Raw genomic sequence first — 13,612 nt, 5'->3', positions numbered from 1 at the left:
ATCCTTCCCCCCCGAGCACGCTTGGAGGAGAAGACAGCTACTTGAAATGAGCAAGGCTCATTCAAGTAACTGACCTTACCGAGCGTGCTCGCTCATCTCTAGTGATAACCAACAGTACTCTACGGTGATGAGTGATTCTGTTTACTCAAAGGAGGAAAACTAGATTTTTCAGTAGAGGTCTCAGAATTTCTTATCCCCCCTAATGGACATCAGAAATAACGTCCCCCCAGGACCATAAAGTGAGTTATGAGGCTGCTAGGCGACGTCACAGGGAGCCCGGTGATGTATCTATGCTCCTATGGACCAGGGGTGACCTCCTCCTGAAGGTAGTGCACAGCACAAAAATCTGCCTGTTTTCAGAGTCCTCTTTGCGCTCTCCCATATACTTGTACAGGATTCGCGCATAAATTTCTGGTGCTGTGGGGCATGACAGGTTCCCTTTAAATGACATCTTTAGGGAGAACACATATATAATTGTGCATGTTGTATTCGTATCACTTTCTATACAAAAAAAATTACAATTCTTCTAGTTTTCCCTCTGGCTCCCAGAGTACTTCTATTTACCTGCGCTGCTGGCCAGGAGCGGTGATCACTGGAGCAAGGGGCTCATGCTTACAGGTGAAAGTCCTGCAGGGCTCTTCACGCTGAGCTTGGGCTATACAGCTCAGGCCTGCTTGTATTATATAATATACACTCATTCATTCATTGTGAAGAGGAACGGGTTGTAGTTGTGCTCAGTATATGCCTCATACTTAGTAACATAGTATGTAAGGCCGAATGAAGACAATGTCCAGCTAGTTCAGCCTGTTTAACTTCCTTGTTGATCCAGAGGAAGGCAAAAAAAACACCAAGAGGCAGAAGCCAATTAGCCCTTTTGGGGGAAAAATCAGACTAATCCCTGGATCAACCTCTAATACTTCCTACCTGTCTGTAAGACCCGGATCAACAACCTACTGGTCACCTAAAATTTATATCCTGTAATATCCTTCTGCTCTAGAAAGACATCTAGTCCCTCTTCAACTCCTCTATGGATTTTGCCATCACCACCTCCTCAGGCAGAGAGTTCCACAGTCTCACCGCTCTTACAGTAAAGAACCCTTTTCTGTGTTGGTGATGAAACCTGCTTTCTTCTAGACGTAGCGACGGGTTTATTCTTTAGAGGATGGCAATTGATTTATTTTTTTGCATAGATCCAAAACCGATATATGCAAATTAATGTCAAACATTAGCATATGTCAGTATAAGACTGCACAAAATAATTTTAAAAGTACCGTATATACTGGAGTATTAGCCAACCAGAGTATAAGCTGAGTCAATAGGTTTTACCACAATAAACTGATAAAACTTATTGACTCGAGTATAAGCCTAGCTATACTCGAGTGTATATTAGGTAAAAAAAACGCAGTACTCACCTCCCTGCCGGCGTCTGTGTCCCCAGCGCGATTCTCTCCCAGGTGGCGTGGCAAGCTGCTTCAGACTTCTCCCCGCTGTCATCTCCCTGGCTCAGTTTTGAATTTCCCCATGGCCAGCGCTGTTATTGGATCGAGCACCAGCCAATCACAACCGGCGCTCGATAAACCAATCACAGCCATTCAGTGATGTCATTCACTGAATGGCTGTGAATGATCGAGCGCCGACTGTTATTGGCTGGGCGATTTTCTTTATCGATTTTAATCCTTTGTAACCGGCTCTGCACTTCCTCCTGTGTTAGGTATGCAATATTTAGTGGGGGGGTCGTTTTATCCCCCTGCATCTTGTGTGACATTTCCTTTTCGTTTGTGAATACACCTAAATAGTTTTTTTTCAATAAATTTGCCTCCCCCCCCCCCCCCCATTGTCTTCTATGATTTCTCCTGCATCATTTGTTAAAGGGCCAGTACACTCAGTGCAAATCCTTTTGCTCTTAATATAGTTGAAGTATGGTTTGAGGTTGTTTTTGCTCTCTTTGGCGATCAATCTTTCTGCCTCCTCCTTAGCAATTTTGATCTTTTCTTTACATATTTAGTTTTTTTCCCTGTATGGTTTTAGCTAGAGATGAGCGAGTATACTCGCTAAGGCAAACTGCTCGAGCGAGTAGTGCCTTATGCGAGCACCTGCCCACTCGTCTCAAAAGATTCGGGTGCCGGCGGGGGAGAGCAGGGAGGAACGGGGGGGGGGGGGAGGAGGAGATCTCTTACCCTCTCACTCTCTATCCCCCGTTCCCCCCCCTCCTCACTCCCGCAACTCACCGCTCTTCCCCGCCGGCACCCGATTCTTTTGAGACGAGCGGGCAGGTACTCGCATAAGGCACTACTCGCTCGAGCAGTTTGCCTTAGCGAGTACACTCGCTCATCTCTAGTTTTAGCGCTTCTTCGCTGCCTTGTTTTAAAAGTTTAAATGCTTTCTTTTTTTCGTTTATTGCCCCCCTTACAGTCTACTTCTGGATCGTGTTTTTTTTTTTTTTAAAGGATATGAACTGCTCACATGAGGTGATTAGGATGTTTTTAACTTTTCCCATTTGTCCCCTGCACTGATATTTTTGAGGATGTTGTCCCCATTAATGTAGTTCTGAGCTGATCAAATTTTGCTTTGCTAAAGTTTAGCTTTTTTGACAGCTGGAAATTGTATTGTCGTCCCTATTTCCCAAGTATCCCTCAACCTGCACCCCCGAGATTCTGTCCGGTTTGTTAGTTAGTACTAAGTCCAGAGTGGCCCTCCAAGACTCTTGTTGGTTCCCGCACAACTTGGATAAGTTAGTTATCTTTAATTGTTCTCAGGAACAATTGAGATTTGCAGGTTTCGTTTTCCCATATTATATCCAGATAATTAAAGTCCCCCATGATAATTACTTAGAAGAGGTGTCAAACCGCAACTATCTGCCTTAATAATAAGATTTCAGTTCATTCTGTTGCTTTTGGTGGTCTATAGAAAACCCCTATCAGGATTTTGTTATTTTTTTTTTCCCCTGTATTTCTACCCACAGAGATTCCACGTGTTCATCTTCTGCCCCTATATCCTCTCATAGCCTCGGCATTAAATAGGATTTAACGTACATACATACCCCTCCCCCTTTCTGTTCCCCACGGTCTCTTATGAAGAGATTGTAACCCAGTAAATTCACCCATGGCACTTATCATCCAGCCATGTTTCCGTTATTCCAACTATATTGTACTTGTCATCAGTCATTCTTGCTTCAAGCCTGCCCACTTTGCCGATCAGACTTCTTGCATTTATAGCCATACAATTTATACAGGTATTTTTGTTCTTTAAATTCATTTTGCTACTAATGGTTCTATTGGCTGTTCTGTCAGTTCTAACTGTACTAACCCCACCCCCTACTCGACCCCCCCCATTGCCATTACTTGGACCCAGGTTGCTATTTACACTGTTTACCCCCTGTTTCTCTTTTTGCCCTGCCCCCAGTCCCTAGTTTAAACACTCCTCCAGCCTTCTAGCCATCTTCTCCCCCAGCACAGCTGCATCTTCCCCATTAAAATGCAGCACGTCCCTACGGTAGAGCCTGTAGCCAACAGCAAACTCAGTCCTATGGTTCGATAGAACATAATAGCTGCGTAATTCACATGCGGATTTCCGCCCCTGGGAAATGCGGTAGAAATCCATCCATGGACATTCACCATTAACCCCTTAACGACCAATGATGTACCTGGTACGTCATGGAGCGTCGGGGTATGTATGAAGAGGGGTTGCGATGCAACCTCTCTTCATACAGTGCGGGCATCAGCTGTTTATAACAGCTGACATCCGCGGGCAATAGCCGCGAGCGGCCGCGCGGCCGATCGCGGCTATTAACCATTTAAATGCCGCTGTCAATTCTGACAGCGGCATTTAAATCCCCCAAACGATGTTCGGGGGTCCCGCACGGCCCCCCCGCGGTGAGATCGGGAGAGCCGTGCATGTGTCATGGCAGCCGGGGGCCTAATGAAAGGCCCCAGGGCTGCCTTAGCAGACTGCCTATCAAGCCGTCCCCGTGGGGTGGCTTCATAGGCTGCCTGTCAAAAAGCAATATGACGTAATGCTATAGCATTACGTCATACTGCAGGAGCGATCAAAGCATCGCATCTTAAAGTCCCCCAGGGGGACTTCAAAGTAAAGTAAAAAAAAAAATCAATAAAGTTTTTTTTTAATTGAAAAAAAAAAAAAAGTTGTAAAAGTTTAAATCACCCCCCTTTTGCCATATCTATTATTAAAAAATCTAAATAATAAATTAAAAATATGTATTTGGTATCACCGCGTCCGTAAAAGTCCGAACTATCAAAGTACCACATAATTTTTCCCGCACGGTGAACGTCGTTCGAAAAAAGAAATGAAGAACGCCAGAAATGCATTTTTTTAGTTACCCTGTCTCCCAGAAAAAACGCAATAAAAAGCGATCAAAAAGTCGTATGTATTCCAAAACGGTACTATCAGAAACTACAGGACATCCCGCAAAAAATGAAACCTTGCTCAACTACGTCGACGGAAAAATAAAAAAGTTATTGCGCGCACAAAATGACCGCAGAAAATAATTGAAAAAAATTTTATGTCTTTAAAAAAAAAAAAGAGGAGTATAGTAAAAAAAAACCTATACAAGTTTGGCATCGTAGTAATCGTACCGACCCATAGAATAAAGTTATCATGTCGTTTTTGTTGCCATTTGTGCGCCGTAGAAGCAAGACGCACTAAAAGATGGCAAAATGTCGTTTTTTTTTCATTTTACTCCACTTAGAATTTTTAAAAAGTTTTTCAGTACATTATATGGTACTTTAAATAGCACCATTGAAAAATACAACTCGTCCCGCAAAAAACAAGCCCTCATACAGCGACGTGGATGGATAAATAAAGGAGTTATGATTTTTTTAAAGGGGGGAGGAAAAAACGAAAATGGAAAAAGAAAAATGCCCGCGTCATTAAGGGGTTAAAATTGATGAAGGACAGATCATAAACTTTTTTAGAAAGCTGTATTTCATTTACGCCATGATTGAAACGGCTTACAGAATTAGAAAAAACTGGTTACTTTCTTACAGAAGCAGCGCAACGTTTGCATGTATGCTAGTTGTCACATCAGCTTTCACATAGTGCAAGAAACATCCGGACAACTTAAACACCAACTATAAATTATGACATTTTATTCACTGCTTAACTTAACCCTCTCCAATCCACTGTCTGACATCTAAAGACATTATGATTTAAGGCTGTACAGCTATGATGTTGGAAGATGTCCGTCAGGGTTCTCTTACTGTATATTGCCAGCCTCTCTGCTGTCGGAGCCTATCCAACGTGCCACCTCATGCAGTACTGGCTTTAGCCAGCAGATAGCACCATTGTATAATGGCAGAAAAAGAGTAAGCCCCCTAGGAAAACCAGGATACAAATTGGATTGGAAAGGGTTAAGTGTCTCAGTAAAAAAACTGATATTAATAAATACGCTTCAGATAGGAATATACAATATTGTGCTTTTCGATCTCTATGAAATGTCGTTTTTATTTTGAACAGATGACCGCACCGAAAACCTGGAGGGACGTCTCCTTGTAGCTGCAGATTATACAGTAGAATATAATGCTACTTATGGAGCAAACACTATCACCACAAATATACCCTCAGCCCTTCACAGCAGAGATCTGTCTACTGATCCCAGTGATCACAAGGAACCTCCATCTGCTCAATCACTGGATGACCGACAAGTTACAGGTCACATAGCAGGTAAAATCTTTGCTTGTTCTGAATGTGGGAAACGTTTTAAGACAATAGTAAATTTTTCTGCACACAAGAGAATTCACCAAAATCAGAAGCCCTTTTTTTGTTCAGAATGTGGAAAATGTTTTAACCATAAATCGGACCTTGTTAGACATCAAAGGATTCACACGGGGGTGAAGCCATTTTTATGTGCAGAATGTGGGAAATGTTTCACCAGGAAATCACATGTTGTTAGACATCAGAGAACTCACACAGGGGAGAAACCATTTTTATGTCCAGAATGTGGGAAAGGTTTTAGTATAAAATCACATCTTGTTGGACATCAGAGAATTCACACAGGAGAGAAGTCGTTTCCATGCCCAGAATGTGGAAAATGCTTTAGTTTGAATGCACAGCTAGTTGGACATCGGAGAACTCACACAGAAGAGAAGCCATATTCATGTCCAGAATGTGAAAAATGTTTTACTCAGAAATGGGCTCTTATTAAACATCAGAAATATCATAGCACTGAAGCTGTGTGTACGTTCAGATTGTAGGATTAACTCTAGCTGAAGTAGAAAAAAAATCCTAATACGGTAATTCCTCCCTTATCCTGATCATTGATCATATCTTCATTTAAGTGGGGGATTCGGTGTTTAAAGACTTCTTCTACAGTATAAATGTCCCAGGAGATCAGCCAATTTCTCTGCTTCTCTCACTAACTTCAGATCAGATCTTTGTCATGCGGTAGGACAGCTGGTTGTATCAGGAGCTCTTCCCCACCGCTCTGTCTGCAGTAGTGGCCAACCACCTTAGCGATGCTTGGTGGTCTCAGTCATGTGTTTGCTGAAAATGGAGGATAATGTTCTCTAACACCGCCACTAGACTGTTTCAAGAGCATGCAAAATCCTATAGACTGACAAACAATGTGGGCAAGTGCGTCTCCCAAATCTACTTTATTGAATTGAAAATGTAACGACAGACCAATAAATGCAATTTCTGCAATTGCACACAAGTGATATATTTCATATGTGATGCATAGCACTGAACATTGTTGGGTATGGTTAATGGACAAAAGCCTTGTACAATAAATACTTGTGTACATAGTGGAATAGAATGCCGCTGCTACGCAGGATTCCTACTGAAGTGAATTCATGTCCAGAACGACTCCTTAACCTCTATTTTATTAATTTCTTTTCACATAAGCGGCCCGTATTGTAGGTCATCACATGTGGGATGCAGTGCCGACTTCTAATGTCTAGCGACAATCCTACCATGAGAGAAGCCTGTTTAAGAACAGATTGAACCGTAGCTTTATAAAGGGAATTATCGCCTATAAGTTTAACTCATTAACACCCGATAGTGAAACATGTTCTACTTTTCTAATTTGTTTTTATTTATTTATTTTTTGTCGCTTTTTTTTTTTTTTCCATTGCCTGTACATGAATATGGGGTTGCCATCTTGTCTTTGCTGCAGAGATATGCTTTACAGCAGCCTCATGGGACAGGTGGGGGCCCATTGACTTGTATGGGAGAAAGTTCTAGGCATGTTCTATGACTGATGTGGAGGTCATTGTGCGGGAAGGGTAGATGAGCTGTGTCCCCCACCTATTGTGAATGGTCCCGTGTTGGGGCCCTTTACGCAGAACAATGATTATTCAGGTAATCGTTGGATTGTGCAAAACTGAACGATAATCAGTCAGTGTAAACATGGCGAATGATTGAACAATGAATGATAATTAATGCGCCTATCATTCATCATTCATTTTATGCAGGCATAAAAACCTGATGATAAACAGGCAGTTGCTCATCTATATACCACTGCCTGTTTCCACTGTGATCTCCGCCTCCATTCACTGAGCTGCTATCACTCTTGTACGAATGCTCAGGAGCGATAATCATTGGGACGTCCGTGGGGCGCTCATCTACTCAAAAGTCATCTGGTGTAAAAGGCCCCCTTATCTGTATACAAATGTCCACCTTTCATTGTGATGATGATGATGATGATGAGACTGCTGAAAGGTGTTCTGTACAGAACAGGAAGGGTCAGATTATTATTAAACTGATCAGTGTGAAAACTGCAAGACTTCAGGATTTTTGTAAAACAGATGATAACACAGAAAATTAATCAGAAATTTTTAAAAATAAGAAGCATTTAACTAGATTGCATGTAAAACACCACAGATTAAATTAGGCGTCCACTAACAGAGAGATTTGTCATTCCTTCCAGTTAGGAGCACTTTTTTTCTTCACACCATTATATTCTAAACTAACCATAATGCACAAAGAAGCTCTCATAACCAAATCAAGGCTTTCTGTAACCGAACACTTAACCCTTTGAGTGGTACGGCCGGAAATTTTCCGGGACGAGCTCCACTGCTCATAGCGATATAGCCCGGAAGATTTCCTGGCTATGTATCGCTATGGGAGCTGCAGAGCACAATGCCACAACCTGTGGCAGTGTGCTCTGCCTGCACAGTCCCACAGAGAACAAAACAAGACATTGAGAAGCAGGAAGATATTGCCGATATGCCGGCAATCTCCTGCTTCTAATGTCCTGCTGTGTATACAGGTTGCTATAGAGACCATCGGCATGTCAGAAGCAAGCTGATGGTCTCTGTTGCAGGGAGAGCTGGTGCTTGGCTGTCAGAGGACAGCTAGGTACCAGCTCTTACAGCAGAGATCAGAGAAAACCTCTGATCTCTGCTGTGTTAACCCTTTACATGCTGCAGTCTATGTGACTGCAGCATATAAAGGGCTGTCACCATGGGACCCCCCCCAGAATGTGATCAGGGAGTCCTGATGGGTCTCTGTGGAAGTCGCCTAAAGGGATAAAAATTTTAAAAAAAGTTAAAAATTATTTAAAAAATAAAATTAAAAACACTTGTCTCCCTTTACTTTGTGGAAAATTAAAAATAAAATTACACATATGGTATCCCTGCGTCGTAATGACCCAGAGACGGAAGTTAGTACATTATTTAACCCCTTAATGACACGATCCCTTTTTTCTTCTTTCCCCATTTCTTTTTTTCCTCCCCCGTTTAAAAAATCACAACTCCTTTATTTATCCATCGATGTCGCTGTCTGAGGGCTTGTTGTTTTTTGCGGAATGAGTTATATTTTTCAATGGTGCCATTTAAAGTACCATATAATGTACTGAAAAACTTTTACAAAAATCTAAGTGGAGTAAAATGAAAGAAAAATGACATTCCACCATCTTTCAGTGCGTTTTGTTTCCACGGCGCACAAAGTGCAACAAAAATGACCTGATAACTTTATTCTACGGGTCGGTACAATTCCTACGATACCAAATGTGAATCCTTTTTTTTACTGTAGCACTTGTATTTTTTTCAGACATTTAATTTTTTTAAATTATTTTCTGCCGCCATCTTCTGCGCGCAATAACTTTTTTATTTTTCCATCGACGTACTTGAGCAAGGGCTCATTTTTTGCGGGGCGTACTGTAGTTTACGTTGGTACCATTTTGGAACACATACGACTTTTTGATCGCTTTTTATTGCATTTTTTTCTGGGAGACAGGGTGACTGAAAAAGTGCATTTCTGGTGTTCTTTATTTTTTTTTCAGATTACGTTCACCGTGGGAGGTAAATAATGCACTATTTTGATAGATCAGACATTTACGGACGCGGCGATACCAAATATGTATTTTTCTTTTATGATTTAGATTTTTTTATTATAGATATGGCAAAAGGAGGGGGATTTAACTTGTATTACTTTTTTTCCCTAATCTCCCTACAAAGTTTTTCACAAAAGTTATGCCATACATTATATATACCCAAAAATGATGCCATCAAAAAGTACAACTTGTCCCGCAAAAAACAAGCCCTCACATGGCCGTGTCAATGGAAAAATGAAAAAGTTATGGCTCTTGGAACGCGACTGCAAAATTAGTTGAAATTAAATGATTGTCCCATTTAAAAAACCTGCCCTGATGGGCACGACAGAGGGGTAAGAAACCCGCCACTCAAAGGGTTAAAAGATTTGTTCACATTCACGCGGGAATGGCAATTTGACATAAGGCGTTAAAATAATCAAAACTCTTATGACCAAACGCGGTAAACATACGGCGCTTGGTACTGGGCTTTAATCTAGTCGACTAGATCAGCCCAGTTAGCGGCCATTATTACTACAAGGGGATGTTTTCCCTGTAACTGGGGCTCCTATGTGTATACACGGTATTGAGGATTAACTGATGTAATTAATGTAAAGGTACGTTCACACGTAGCGGAATTGGTGCATTATAGCCATTTTGCACTACACCACTCGTACGGATTTTTACACAAATTTTGAGATGGATCCACAACAGACTTCAGCCCTACATTTGAAAGGGTGAAATCTGCTGCAAATCCCCACTTGGTGCAGAATAACACAGCCATAAATGCTACAGATTTTGGTGCATGTCCGAACCAAACCTGCTATATTGGAACATACCCTTGGGGTGTCTTCTGGTACCTCAGGGGACTCTGCAAATGCGACATGGCCTCCATAAGATCATTCTTGCAAAATTTATCCTTCAATAGCCGAGCAGCACTTGTGCCCCAAAATTGTGATTTTATTTTTTTTTTTTTGCTGGCACAAAGTGAACTGTTTTCTGTGGGAGTCGCCATAATTTTTATTAGCCTCTTGGAGTATATATAAAATGACCAAGTTTCATATATTTTATGGTGGGGAATGGAAAAATAGGAAATCCAGCAAAAGTTATTTCTTTCCATGTATTCTCACGATTGTCGCGTTACTAAATGTGTATTTTTTTTTTAATGGTGAGCCATTTAAAAAACATGATTTTTAGCGAAAAGGGAGGTTTTATTTTCTTCAGGCTGGATTCACACGAACGTATATCGGCTCAGTTTTCACACCGAGCCGATATATGTCGTCCTCATCTGCAGGGGGGGGGAGGATGGAAGAGCCAGGAGCAGTGCTCTGAGCTCCCGCCCCCTCTCCGCCCCTCTGCACTATTTGCAATGGGAAGAGGCGGGATGGGGCGGGGCTAATTCCCAGAACTTCGCCCCGTCCTGCCTCCTTTCATTGCAAATAGTGCAGAGGGGATGGAGAGGAGGCAGAGAGGGGGCGGAGCTCAGTTCCAGCTCCTGGCTCTTCCATCCTCCCCCCCCCCCCCTGCAGATGAGGACGACGTATATCGGCTCGGCGTGAAAACCGAGCCGATATACGTTCGTGTGAATGCAGCCTTAGTTAGTTTAATGCTAATCTTTTTTTGTCATCCTTGGGATTCCTAGTTCAGTTGTAGAATACTTTGGAATGCTTTGCTTCATTTAGAAATGCTGTATATCCAATACCTATTTGTCCAAATGAGGGCAATAATTCCATTTGTTTTTATTCTTAACAGACCACTGCACCAAAATTCTGCAGGGTCACCTTTTATCTACAGGTTGTGAAGTGGAATATAACAAGATAATACTGGATAATATACAAGATAATTCTGGAAAATCCTCCAATACCTCCTGTATACCCCCAGTTCATCCCAGCAGAGATCTGTCTACTGATCCCAGTCATCACAAGGAACCTTCAGCTGCTCAATCACAGAATGAAAAACAAGTTACAGGTCAAATAGAAGGTAAAATGTTTACTTGTTCTGAATGCGGCAAACATTTTATAAAGAAATTAAGCTTTTATGCACATAGGAGAAATCACAGAAATGGGAAGCAATTTTCATGTTCGGAGTGTGGGAAACGTTTTAATCATAAATCCGATCTTACTAGACATCAGAGAATTCACACAGGAGAGAAACCATATTCATGTTCGGAATGTGGAAAATGTTTTACTGTGAAATCGCATCTTGTTGACCATCGGAAGATTCACACAGGAGAGAAGCCGTTCGCATGTTTAGAATGTGGCACTTGTTTTGCCAGGAAATCAAATCTTCTGAGACATCAGAAAATTCACACAGGGTTGAAGCCCTTTTCATGTTCAGAATGTGGGAAATATTTTAATACAAAATCCCATCTTGTTGACCATCAGAGAATTCACACTGGGGAGAAGCCATTCCCATGCCCAGACTGCGGAAAATGTTTTACTCTTAAAGCACATTTGATGGGACATCGGAGAACTCACACAGAGGAAGCGAAGATCTTCTCATGTCCAGAATACGGAAATTGTTTTTCTCAGGAACTGGCAGTTGTCAAACATCAGAAGTTTCACAGCGCTGAAGCAGTTTGTATGTTTAGATTGTAGGATTTCAGGTGGATTCATATGCAGAGAAATGTTTGCAGGTTTTGGGTGCAGATTTGCAACTGAATTGGTGCGGATTTCACTTTTTCATTTGTCCGTTGCGTAAAATGGCACATGTGAACCAAGCTTGGCTTTTAAGAAAATCTGTCACCTACTTTTAGGCGAAGCTTTTGGACTGACAGTAGGTGACCCTTTGAGTCTGGGGATGTGTTCTACTTATCTTCCCCGCTGTGAGTTCTGGAAGCTGCCACTGCAGGGGATTATACAATTAGCCCGCCTATTATAATCTTACGGGCAGAATACATATGCAGCGCTGACCTATGCATTGAGCAGCAGGTTCCAGCACTGACACTAGGGAAGGTAAGTATAACACTTACAACCACTGACTCAGCGGGCCACCTACTGTCAGCCCATAAGCTTAGCTCATAGGGCTAAAACTAGGTGACAGATTCCCTTTTAAGTGTGTGGTTCCTGCAACATTAACACCCTAAAATTTTTCTTGCAAGTTTTTATTTTTTTATTTTATTTTTTTAATTGCAACCAATCAGGAAAATTAGTACAAAAATATTTGCTCCCCTGTCCGGGACCCCCACAGCTCACGCACCATATCTCCCGTTCTCCCAGTTGGGTTCGCTTACAAGCTGCAGTCCATCTGTATACAGAAGTTGAACACAGGCAGCCGTAATCATGGGCCTCACCGGTGCTTCATGATTTGCTGCAGCTGTTTGTCATGTTCTTCTTACTGACTGCTGTTTGTAAACCAACCCAGTGGAGAAAACAGGCTGCAGCTGCAGATGTCCATTAAATGGGGAACACCATTTTTGGTGACTGAGATAGTAGAACTTGTTTGGGGGATTTTGAGGTCATAGATTCTGAAAATGTCATCCGTTTTTCTCCATCAGAAGTCAGTAGGTATATATGCTTTTTGGTAGATTTTTTTTAAACTTTCCTTTTCTTGGGGGGGGGGGGGGGGGTCAATGCCATTTTTTTGCAATCACAGCACGCTCTAGGTTTGGTATTTATACTGGCATTTTTGCATACGCTTCTTTCTAGGACCAAAAAAAACCTCCAGAAAACAAACGCATTAAAAATGTGTATATTAAAGAATGGGTAACGCAAAAAAGACTGGAAAAACATATATAACTGTTAAGATAAAAAATACTGTGGCTTTTTTTAAATGATGGTCTTGGCGTAAAAAAATGTATGCAAAAGTGTATTTGGAAAAAAAACTATGCAAAAAGGCAGAAGAAAAGCCAAAACTGTGGCCTGGTGAAACTTCAAAAAATTACCACTTGCCCAAAAAAATGCATGACAAGTGTGAAAATAAAATGCCACCAACAGAACCACACTGTAGCGCATTTCCCGTTGACCTACAGACCATCACATTTTTTGCAGTAAAAGCTGTGCCAAAAACCTGCACTAAAAACAAAATTTTTGTACTTCCTCTAAAATCTTTCTTATCTTGTTAATTGGGGAGCACAGCTCTTGACCCTGGGTATAGCTACTGTCATTAGGAGGCAGGCACTCCCACTAGCTATATCCATCCCCTGCAGGGACCATGCTAACCGGTTTTGTATCCAAGTGTTAGGTTACACAAAAAACACAGTTAATACAACAACATGATAAAAATATAACTCTAGATAGCATCATGAGCGACCATAAAGGAAACCCTCCAACAAGGAGGAAATATATTAAAGAAACTACTACCCAATTGGATGGGTACTGCGTCACTCAATGAGCGAGACGAGAAAGG

At 41.7% G+C, this 13,612-nt stretch overlaps 1 protein-coding gene across 1 annotated transcript in view; it reads left to right on the top strand.

The window, feature by feature from the left end:
• Nucleotides 1-12,785, top strand: part of LOC136588092 (oocyte zinc finger protein XlCOF7.1-like) — a 31,464-nt gene extending 18,679 nt beyond the window's left edge. Inside the window, exons 7-8 of the mRNA XM_066587041.1 lie at nt 5,473-5,679; nt 11,018-12,785. Of these exons, the coding sequence (XP_066443138.1) occupies nt 5,473-5,679; nt 11,018-11,862 (1,052 nt within the window). The 3' untranslated portion in view covers nt 11,863-12,785. The remainder of the gene's footprint in view (nt 1-5,472; nt 5,680-11,017) is intronic.
• Nucleotides 12,786-13,612: the final 827 nt, after the last annotated feature.

The sequence above is a fragment of the Eleutherodactylus coqui genome, chromosome 13 (assembly GCF_035609145.1).
Source record: "Eleutherodactylus coqui strain aEleCoq1 chromosome 13, aEleCoq1.hap1, whole genome shotgun sequence".
NCBI lineage: Eukaryota > Metazoa > Chordata > Amphibia > Anura > Eleutherodactylidae > Eleutherodactylus > Eleutherodactylus coqui.
The sequence above is the reverse complement of the archived record's forward strand: the minus strand, read 5'-3'. Positions and strand labels throughout refer to the sequence as shown.